Consider the following 12,099-nt stretch of genomic DNA (forward strand, 5'->3'; position numbering starts at 1 on the left):
ACTTTATTCATCTATGCTGCCCAAATACATCAGGTTGCTACACACACAGCGTACTAATCAATCCATAATCGGACATATATAAATTACATATAAATACATTTTATAATAAAATAGAAAGAAAACAGTTTTTTCCCCTACAGTTTCCTTTTACAATCAATTTCAGTCTATACATCAAATACAAATATTTCAATTCATTCCTTTTTCTATTTCCCTTTTTTGTTCCTTCAATTTCATCATTTCACAATTTTTAATTCACCCGATCAACAGATTCACTAATAAAATTAATCAATGATTTAATGATAAACCTTACTTAATAAAATTAATGAACATAAAATGTTTGTTCATCATATAGGAAATACTTTTATGTTTCATTTAAATATTAATAATTGAGCTTGAACCAGCTAAATGATTTGTAATTTACACCACAAAAAGAGGGATAAAATACAAATGTAAAACTAGTAAAAATTAATACTTTATTTTCTTGGGTCTAAAGATTATAATAACAAGTATTTTAATTTGATACAAAGTAAGGTTTATCATGAATTGTTATCATTGATAAAATTGATTTTGATTAGCTGAAAGTACAATTTAATCAAAATTATCTAATCCCTCACATCAACTCTATTGGTATGAAATTTTGCATTAGATGAAGTTTTACACACCAACAAAACTTTTCAAGTAAATTTAATAACCAATTAAAAAAATTGAAACATAAGTAAAAGAAAATTATCACAACAATAATGTGTTTTTAAGTGTTAACTATTATATTAACATTGCATGGGATGGAATATCAACACAATTTAAATAGGTTTTTAAGAAAGAAGTACAAGCAGGTACAGAATTATAAATTTGAACATACCATTTCGATTCCAGCAATTCGTCGTGACTTCTTGTCTCCAGGAACTGTTCCAATCCATCGAATAACTCCATAATTGGGTTCACCATTAATAGGTACTTCAACTACAGAACCAACACTAAAACTTTCAGCACTGGATGAATCTGGGGTATCGTAATATCCACTTCCTTCACTTCCACTACTTGCACCATCTGATAAAAACAATTATTAGGTATCAGTACATGACACTAACATCTTATTATAAGTAAAAATATTGAAAACTTAATTATAAATTAAAGATAAATGATAACATCAAGAGACTAATTACATAACAAAAGTGGATTGTTTATTTATGTTCCTGACAAAAAGAACACATTACTTTGTTGAAGCTGATATTCTCTTGCATATTTTTCTTCAATTTCCAATACAGGAAGTGGAATATTTAAATATGACATTATGTAAAAAATTAATTTTACATAAATGAGGAATTTTATAAAACAATAGATAAGGAAGAATTCATCTAAGATTTTGTTTAAATTTTATGAACAATATTAGTTTCATTAAAAAGAAATAAAACTAGATTTAAAAAAAACAACAACCAAAAACTCGTGTCTGTTCCTTGTACTATTTTTATACTACCCTCAATCTAAAAATACAATTTATCAGTTAGTTCTCTGAATACCTAGTTTCAAAAAGGTTATCACTTTCACTAAAATTCATTTCAAAAATAAGATACAGCTATTTAGTTCTAAGAAGTTTTATTTTTACTGAATCATCAATTGAATTAGAAATGATAGATAGTGCCAACATCTCAATGTAAGTAAAGTTTTAATTTCTCCATACAATTTCAAATTATGATGAGAAAAAAAGAATTTTTATAAAAAATATAATGTAAATAAATTATTTATAATAAAAATGTTTTAAAAAATTTTATACCAGAATGACTTTATGTATAACTTTAAAGACTCTTTATCAATATTTATTAAAAAAACAAAAACAATAACTAAATATCTATTATTACTTTCAAGTACCCATAAATGAAATATAAAGAAAGGAGGAATATTTATTTACTTTTAAATCAACTAAAAATCCCTAATCTAAATAATTGCAAGGAATAGTTTGTCCTAAGAAATAGGAAGTCCACTAGTATCACCTTAATAAGATTAAGAGGCTTTTCCCAAGATTTACATGAAATACTAGTTTTTATTTCAAAATAGATAATAATATTTCAAAATATCTTCACATCAGTAGTTTAATAATTTACAAAGTAAGACAACTGAAATTAAGAATTTCTAATAATTAAGTAACTTCTAATATACAAAAAATAAATTTCAAATTTATTTAGTCATTAATTTTACTTTTTACTACTTCCAATTAGCACTTTTGGAAACCTAATGCTATAACATTAAACAAAATAAAATAACACTCCAAATAAGAAAAGAAAATTTCCAATAAAATATTTCCATTATATTTCAGTAATTTTTAAATTAAAATAAACAGATTAAAAGAAACTAGAATGTTTAATACATGAACAAAAATAAAATATTAACACTTATAATGCCGAAGTATTTGGATGTCCTTAGTTAAAAAAATAAAAATGTTTCTGAACAATCTACTTTTCTTATTAAAACTCTTTCCCACACAGTCTGAAAAACATTATTTGCATTTGGTAGGATTTTAAGTTTCATTTTAAATAAAAGTTTTTTTAAACTTTTAATCTTCCAACTTTAAAACAAAAGTTTCAACATAACTGCTATTTTCATACTTTGTGGGAAAAAGTTTTAATAAAAAACTAAATTTTTCATAACCAACAATTTTTTTTTGAACCATGAACAACAAAAACTTTAACATTCATTAAATTTTTAAAAAATATTTTAGATTAATAGCATTTCCTATTGAGTGTCACTTCCCATATGGAATGAACAATCACTCAAAACATATTTAAGAGTAAAAAAATTCTTCCAAAGTGGTCCTGAGTAGCCGGCATCTGTCAATAATAAATGCTTATTTGTGAAGAACTGGCTTTTACTTTTATTTTTTTATATTCTTTACATTCACTTGTACAGTCGACCAAATTTCTGCTGTTCAAAATTTTTAAAACTAATGCTAAAGAAATTTTTCTAGCTTTATATCTCAGGAAGTATTTAAAATTCTTTCTCAATAAATCCAAAATATCTTTCCTGAACTTAAACTACTTTGTTTATACTAAGGAAAATGAGTTCTAGAAATATAACAAACATTTTTATAAGCATAATTAGAAGCTTGTCATGTCACAATAATCAGTGGAAATAAAAAAAAATTTAAATTACTTCTCAACACACAATCCAATTACTTACCATCATAAGAAGAAGATGGTGGGGTGTTCAAAGTAATGAAATCCTGGGTAGCTTGGTTATACTTAGTATTTATTTCTCTGGTACTAGTTGCACCACTATTCCAAGATACTTCTCCATTGCTTTTACTTTCGCCTACAAAATATAAATTTTTATACTTTATATCTCGCCAATACAATAATAAATTTAAATATCTCCTGAAAAGAAATTTAGTCTAACATATTGGAATAAAATACTTACAAGAAAAACAAAAATTACTAAATTATACCAGAATATTATATGGTAACAAAAAATTACCTTCATCGCCGTAAAAATCAGATGCTTTGACTAATTCAACAGCAGGAACAGTAATTGTTCTCGAGTCATGACCTCCCACATACTCTACGTGAACAGGTTCGTCCTAAGGATTTTATAAATTAATAGGTAGAATAAATAAATTAAAAATCAAAGGTCAAGATATTCAACCAATTTAGAATATCATATTAGATTGACTCTAAACACCAGTAATTAATAAAAATATGACTATAGTAAGTTTCCTTTTTAAGCTGATCAACCTTAATCTGAAGCAACCCAACGGAATCTTGTTATCAGTGGTCACTATTTTTTTTAATTTTAATAAAAAAAAAAATATTCGTAATAATATGAAGCATAGCATATCAAATACTTCATACTATACGAAATAAGTAAAATACAATATTTGTGTTAAACTAAATATAGAATACTTACAAATTGAATGCTAACTTTCAATTGGTTACTCTCAGAAAATCCTATCCACCTAACGATCCCAGAAATAGGCTCATTATCACACATCCAAATTACTCTGTCACCAATTTTTAGTTCATTTTTTTCACACTCGCAGATAGCTACAACAATTTTTAAAACATAAACATGGATAAAAAATAATAAATTTAATTTTAAATAAGCATAGCAATAATAATATTCATAAAACTAAAGAATAAAACGTTGCATATATTATTTATAACTTTTCATTAAAATTATTTATAAATTAATATGAGAATATCAAGCAGAGATTCTTTGAGATTTCATAACCCTAAAAAGCTTTAACATTATACAGAAAAATTGCTAACCCAGATCGGTCATCAAATAATTTAATTGTTATTACCACAAAACTAATAAGGACAATTATTAAAATAATTTGATCACATAATATATTTTACAATCAAAAATAACAGAAATGTCAGCACTTATAATTTTAAATTAGTCCATTGTCTATGTTGTTTCAGTGAATAATATATTCCTTTTTGTTACCTTTTTTATTCAATTTCCTAATAAGAGTACGAAATCCATTGGTAAGTTCCTGTTCTATTTGTGTAACTGCTGCAACAGCCATTTTTGGCTTGTGGTTATCTAAATTAATGAAAACATTTTCAATAAACATCTAACGAACTTAATTTTTAAATGGGTATTATTAAGTTGACTCATTAAACTTTTTATCTTATCACTAAAATTGTGATTCATTTAATCTAATCTCACATGGGAACTCAAATCTTGATGAGACAGTACTCAAGTGTTTTACTAGAAAAATCGCATGACCAGTCCACATTTATAATTGCATCCCCTACATTGTAAATTTAATTATAAAATAATTGAAAATAGGGTGAAAATATATCATGATTTATGAAGATTATTATTTTATCATTTCAAGATAAGGTAGGTGCCTCAAATCCTGATAAAACCGTAGAGAGGTCTGTTATAAAAATCATGGAGTATATATATGTTTTTTTTTTTAGAAATATGATACTAGATAATATGATATACTAGATAGAAATATGATATATGATGATGCTTGAATAAGCTAAAGATGTTCTTCAATTTGTGACTATAAAACATAATACAGTGAAACTTTTCTTAACAAATACCCCTCTCAGCAGAAAATGTTATTAATCTCTAAGGCAGCAAAGTATATATAGTTAATGTATTTGAAATCCTCTATTACGGAACCTCACCATTCAGGACGCGTATACCAACTTTATTTTCAACCAGCACTTTTCACTCCTATAAGTCATAAAATATGGATGTAAATGCTCATGATTCCAGAAATCAATTTTGTAGGTAACTTATGTCAGGAAAAAGTTATATTAAATTGTTCTGTAGAATAATACTTGACTTATTTCTTTTAAATAGTATAAAAATTGTATTATTAATTTTTTTGTTCTTGCAAGGTATCACAGCTTAAGTGGTAATATGTAAATAGTTCTATTATTTCATTTTTTTTTATTATTTTTATATTAACTCCTTCCAAACTGTGTATAACACAAAATAATCTTCCCCGCGAGTGTCCATTATATAGAAGTTTCACTGTATTATTAATAAGAGTCATTCTCCATCTAAAAATTTCAGTGCATAAAAATAAAGCCAGGTCAAAACTAAAAATTTCTAGAGATCTATCTCAATCAATAAAATTTGGTTTTAAGCTAACACTGATTTTCAGTTCTTAAATAATTTTCAAAGTATATATATACAAATTGGCCTCTTAAGAAAAGCAGCAAGCTGTTAACTGGCTTATTGTATAATTTGCTCTAATAGAAGGACCTAAAAATAAGTGGAAATGATTCTTAAAGTTCATTTGCTTCCCAGAACATGTAATTACATATAAGAATGCATGCACTAAAAATTATAGTATAAGTTGTGTATAAATTATTAGAAAACAAAAAACTTAAATCTTTTAAAATAATAAAAAAGATAATTGGGTTTACATCTGATACCTATTGAAACTAAATCTTTATTAGAATAGAAATCTTGATTAGAATAGAAATCTTTTATTATACAATTCCATGATTTTTTTTTTTTGGAGCTATCCATTGCAAAAACACGTCACTTGCCACAGATGTTTTTATTTTTCTAATGTTTGAATTTAAAAACAGAAACAAGATTTCTGAATACATAATAAACATTAGACACTGATACTTAAAAGCAACTAACTTGGAATTAATTTAGAAGCATATTACTTTTAGTATGATATTAAATTTGAAAGACTATAAAAGCAAGCATTCTTAAAATATTGTTAAATTCTTGTTCCAATAACTTATGTACCACCATTAATGAGTAAATTGTCAGCATTCAAACATACTTTCGCAAATGCTTGGGCTGACAGGATAAAATTGTTTCTGCATGCTTGCAACTAGTTTACTCTGCTGGACGGAGTCATTAGAATTTTGCCTCATTGAGTAATTGGCAGGAAGCAACCTCTCTACTGAAACAAACATTCCAGTTCCAGGTGGACTACTGAAAAATCTTTGGTTTCCGTAACAACCATCATTATCTCCTTCAAGGACACCTTCCTATAAAACATAATATCACAAACCACATATAATTTAAATCACATTTTATAACAGAAAAAACAAATCATCAACTCAGAAACCAGATAAAATAGCATGGAAATTGACTACTCTATAAATTAAAAGGCAAACAATAAATAATTAAATGAACTACTTCATACCAAAATCTCTACTCCAAAATATACTCCAGGACCTTTTTTAGAGATGGGGCCCTTATATTTAACAACTGCAGGAAGATACTCATTCTCATATCCATCTTTCAAAATGTTAACAACTGAACCTACTTTGACGGCTGCAAGTTCATCCAACAAAACACTGTCCCTTAACAAGACAACCCTATCTATTGGAGAAGGAATAGCAGATAAAATTGGCCACACACTTTTATCAACATGAATCAAGGCATCTCGTTCGCATTTCCAAATATCTTCTTCAGAGACATGGTACTGCTTTTCCAAATTAACAATTTTAATAGCAACAAAAGTTTCATCTAAGGTAACATTTACATTAACTAATGTCCCAGTCAATAATTTTAAGTAAGTTGTAGGAGCATGATCACAAAGCATCTTTTCTGCCATAACATTGTATTTAACTACAGAGTAAGAATTTGATAAACCTTGTTTCTTTGGTTTCCTCTTAACAGTCATCATTTCTTACATTTATAGTTAACAATAGAATGATTCAATTAAATTCATTGATATCATATTAACTCCTTTACCCCCAGAAATTAAAATATAAAAACAAAATAAAAAACATCAAGGAAAAACATGCCATGCAACAAGCATGCAGTCCCATAAAAATTAAGCTTCAACATACAATTCGTATTAAACATGTTTAAGTCACGTCACAACTGTCAAAACCATATTTTGGTCATATTAGGCCATACTTCAAAACAATTTTATCACTGTTGTAACACATGTTTAGATCCACAGCCTTTTATTAAACAAATATTTTTCCACTAAACATAAATGTTTGTAATTATCATTAGATTTCTAATGTGATTAAATGAAGGAAGAATTTATTAGGGATCGCTTTTTATTATTCTAAGCATTTTTCAATTTAAAAACAAAGGCGATATCTGCGCATTCTTCAATCTCGAGGCTTGACAGATCAGTATCAAAACTTGACAGTTCGGTTTTGGGTTTGGTATTCTAGGACAATATACAATCAAAAATGCTTCTGAAATAAGACAATCAGTGCTATGGTCTTTTTTTACGAATTTTTTAAGTACTACCAATGAATGAGGACTCATTATTTTAATTTGGAGGTGAGCTCATTCGTGTTGAAAATTAATTATGTTTATCCAGTTTCAAGCACTTTGATTAATGATTTTGTTATGTGTTATCACATTTGCTTTTTTTATTAGTTGGCTTGTAGATAGAATGTAATAGATTATATTGCTTTCATATTACTTGAGTTTGTGTTACTCATATTGATATAAAGAATAACAAAACAAACTTGGATCTTGAAGTTACCAGGCTATTAAAACATAAAATCATTTATATGTTTTATTTCTTCCTTTGAATAACTTCTGTGATTTATTGAAATCACTTTGTTTATAAGCATTTATATGTTTGTTCAGATTTATCGGAAATACTGTATCAATCATTGTTGTAACAAGAAATTGTAAAGTGGAAATTATTTTGAAGATTTATAAAGCGATCAGTGACTTCTTTGAATTGAATTTTTCAAAGCCATTTGTTTACAATATGCATGCTCCATACTGCAATGGATTTTTTTGCCAAAATAATTTTTGTATATATGAATGAATGGAATATGGTCCGGGTGCGGTAAAAAAAAACTCAAATAGTAGATAATTATACTATTTTATTGAGCCAACGTTTCACCCCACGTTGCAGGGCTAAAAACATAATATTACATTCATCTATACACACGGTCAATCAATAATCTTCCAATTATTGTATATGTTTGATTTTAACAATAAAACTATCAAAACAGGAAAAAATGAGTCCATGTAAACAAAAATGAAATAGTAACAAAATTATGATTTCTGGCTGGTTCAGTCAGTAATATGCAAACATACTTATGTTGGAAATAAATTTGAATTTGTCTTCATTTACTGTAGTATTACATTTTATTTTGTATTTTGCCATAGTGCTAGACTAAGTCTTATCAAAATGTTTGGCTAAATCCTTAATTTTCTAATAGTTTAAGTATGTAGGTATATATTTTGTTTCAATGACCTAAGACATCAGGTCTTTGGTCATTGAAACAAAATATAATTTTTGATATTGTTATGTGGTCTGTAAATGTTACATACAATTTCTGATGACTAATTAGTATCCTCAATCTGTGATACTGATCTTCCATGAGGACCATGTACAAGTTATGTTCATATTTAATGTATCAACTTATTTTCATTCTAAATATCCTCTTACTCAGAAAAATGTGTCCCCGTAACCATCCTACTTAGCTTGGCTAATCAGAGTAGTCCATCTGTTCTTTACCTTAACTTTTCCCTTAAGAAATAACAAATCTGCTGATTTGTTGATAAATTCCATTTAAATCTATTTAAGGATGATCATTAGTAATTATTATACTGTGAGACTTGAAACATTTTGTCCTCTTTATGCTTATTAATGGATGTAATTGTAATAGACTATCTGATAATCTTATCTTTTTTAGAATAGCTTACTTTGCTTCCCAGGTTTAGGTCTCAACCACATATAATAACTTTCTGCTGTAATAGCTATGAATAAATTCTGGGATCATAAAACCCTCTTTAAACACATGTCCCTAAAATACTGGGGGTTAACCCTTTAATAGGTTGGTAAGAAAAACTTCCTCAAATAGGAAACAAAAACTTCTCTGACCATAACTACATTCAGTACAACTATTACTCAAGAATCAGTACTTAATTACTAAACAACACATTGAAGACAATTCATTGTCCAGTTTTTTTGTTCCTTTAAGCAGTATGATTTTAAGTTTTATTGATTATCTGTTACTTTCCCTTTTGTTATAGTGAATAATTTCACTGGGCAGTGACTTTTTTTTTTTTAAAAAAAGAAAACCTTTATTTTATGTTGTATAAAAAAACTGGGAGAAAAAAAAATAAAATAAATATTTTGATTAAATATGTATTTGTTCGTTGTTAAGTGTTAATAGATAAGATATAGAGTGAAGGAAATGTTAGCAGCCTGTAGTCTGATATACATTTCATTATTTTATATCTATTAACTGTGATTTTGGATTTCACAAGTTCTTTTTCTGCCAAAAGTAATTATTAAGATAAGAATTTTTATGAACCACAGTGTTTTACTCCAACTAAAGTTTACCAAATTTTGTATAAATTTTATGCCAGATCATTTCAAGCATAGATACATTTTAGAAATTCTGTTGCTCCTGGATTTTTTTTTGGTATCCTCTTGAAAAAAAAAACAACACAACTGAAATCCGTACTTAAGTTAAACATTTTATTTTCTTAAAATTATTAAAAGTTAAGGTAACTCTGTTTTATTTTGTTATCAATCACTCTGTGACTGCTGTCACTTTATTGATCTAAAATATCTTACTTAAAAGTTTAGTTATTAGTGGGAAATCATTCAGTGATCTGAGAAACAAATAATTACTGCTGGTATAAAAGCAAGGAAAATAAATAAATTTTCCTCATCTTGGCCTATTGTGACCCATGTTGTAGGTATTACACAATGAGTGGATTGGTGCAACTGCTAACACAAGTGCTCCTTGGCCACTAATAATCTAGGCCAGGGGTCTCATACTTTTCTAGTCTAAGGGCCTGACTCCACTAACTCCCAAGCACTACAATGGCTCTTTCACTAAGGACTAAGGTCCAAGACCTAGCTGGCTCATGTCAGCATACTCAACATATGTCATTAATTACACTTAAAATTATTAATTTCATTGTTATTGTTTTTTTCAATTGGTCCTTATATAATAAAATGTGATAATTAGTTTCTATAATTTGTTTTTATTATCAATTTCAGAAAATAATCTATAGAAACTTTCCCTCCTAATGTCATGCCTACCTTCTTGCACGGAGGAATAAAAGGCTCAAAACATATGTTACCAAATGTTCAGTTATATACTAAATCAATACAGCTCTAATGTAAAAAGAAGTTTATTCATCCCTAACTATTAATCATATAATATAAAAGATATGTACACCCCTATGTGCTACTTATATATCTACATCTTACTTCATCAGATCAATCTTTCCACTTAGGTCTTAAAGTTCATAAACCTCTTTGGTAGAGTTATCATTTCTAAATAAATACTACTCCCAATCCATCTTTAGTAATATAGTTCAGTGAGACAGATAACCATCATATTACTACTTAGAACTGGTGTTGATATTGGTCTTCTTACCAGTGATCAGAGAAAAATTTTCAGAAAATATAAGAAATAGGCAGTCTACAACCACCTTAAAATATTTAATTATCCATATTAATTTGGTTAATCATCAGAGCTCCAAAAATCTATAAAAAGATGAAACCACATTCTCCTCCCTCCCCCCCAAAAAAAGCCTTTGGCTGTTCTTGAAGGAAGAGTATTATAACAGTAAATGAAGGATTTAGCAACAGCTTTCAAATTATATGATTATCCTTTCATAATCATCTGTTTTCATCTATAATTGGGTGGGTTTTGTAAATCAACGACTCTTATGGTAGCCACAATGACTTATAAAATTGAAGCTTCATGTTAGTCTAACAGTGGAGGAGGAGGAATAAGACCAAACTTCAAAGGCATTCCATTTTCTACAAATTGTATAGTAACTTTAGTTGCTGAGATACATAGAAAGTAAAATAATCTTTATAACAAAACAAATATTTTACCTTTGATATTTAATAATATGAGACTTTTTGGTCTCATAAAATGGTTTTATGAGACTTTTTAGCCAGAATTTAGAATTAATATCTTTTGTTCCGGGGTTAAATGCAACCTTAATTAATTGTACGAAATAGGGAAACGAAAGGGTCCCAAAGAACCCATTGAGAAAATGCGAGAAATCATTGAACGAAAACAAATAATTCCAGAAAAACTGATAAAAGTTCATAACAAGTCAGGTGTGATGGAGTGTCGTGTGAAAAAAAAAATATATATATATTTCTCGATATTATTATTACAATTCATGTTTAAGTTGGAGTGTTTTGATATTGATAATTATCTGTCAAGTTTTGATGGAAGATATTTCGAGTTCTCTATACCTAGAACTCAGATGAGATCTCAAACGGCTTTCAAGTAGGGATGGGATATCGAAAGAAAAATATCGATATCGATATTATATCGGACCTAAAATATCGAAATATCGATATCGAAAATTTAACGAATTAAAGTAATAATAATTATAAAATGATACCATAGCAAGATATTGGAAGACTTATTTTATTTATGTCATACCTTATCAAAATACATAAGAAACTCTTAATAACTATGAAAAAAAGCAAATTACATATTTATTTCAATATTTTCTTTTGTTGTAATATCGATATGGTATATAAGAACAATATTCCGATATTTTTTTGTCGAAATTTAGATATATTGTTTAAAATAACATATATAAATTTTAAAATGGGAATATGGATATTTAATTTTGATATTACGTATTTATTTCGATATTATACATTGTTGTAATATCAATGTGGAATATAAG

General features: G+C 27.4%; 1 protein-coding gene across 3 annotated transcripts in view; it reads right to left on the bottom strand.

The window, feature by feature from the left end:
• CYLD (ubiquitin carboxyl-terminal hydrolase CYLD) overlaps positions 1–7,379 on the bottom strand; it is a 21,616-nt gene extending 14,237 nt beyond the window's left edge. For 2 of the 3 annotated variants that reach the window (XM_014426222.2, XM_067051583.1), the window contains exons 1-7: positions 6,629–7,379; positions 6,260–6,470; positions 4,438–4,536; positions 3,895–4,031; positions 3,466–3,568; positions 3,172–3,303; positions 860–1,047 (exon numbers count right to left, since the gene is read on the bottom strand). In XM_014426222.2, the coding sequence (XP_014281708.1) occupies positions 860–1,047; positions 3,172–3,303; positions 3,466–3,568; positions 3,895–4,031; positions 4,438–4,536; positions 6,260–6,470; positions 6,629–7,114 (1,356 nt within the window). In that variant the 5' untranslated portion in view covers positions 7,115–7,379. The remainder of the gene's footprint in view (positions 1–859; positions 1,048–3,171; positions 3,304–3,465; positions 3,569–3,894; positions 4,032–4,437; positions 4,537–6,259; positions 6,471–6,628) is intronic. The other variant, XM_014426224.3, reaches the window with a different exon arrangement.
• Between the last annotated feature and the right edge of the window lie 4,720 nt (positions 7,380–12,099).

This window comes from Halyomorpha halys, unplaced genomic scaffold, assembly GCF_000696795.3.
Source record: "Halyomorpha halys isolate HHAL.00 unplaced genomic scaffold, Hhal_1.1 Scaffold560.1, whole genome shotgun sequence".
NCBI classification, from domain to species: Eukaryota; Metazoa; Arthropoda; class Insecta; order Hemiptera; family Pentatomidae; genus Halyomorpha; species Halyomorpha halys.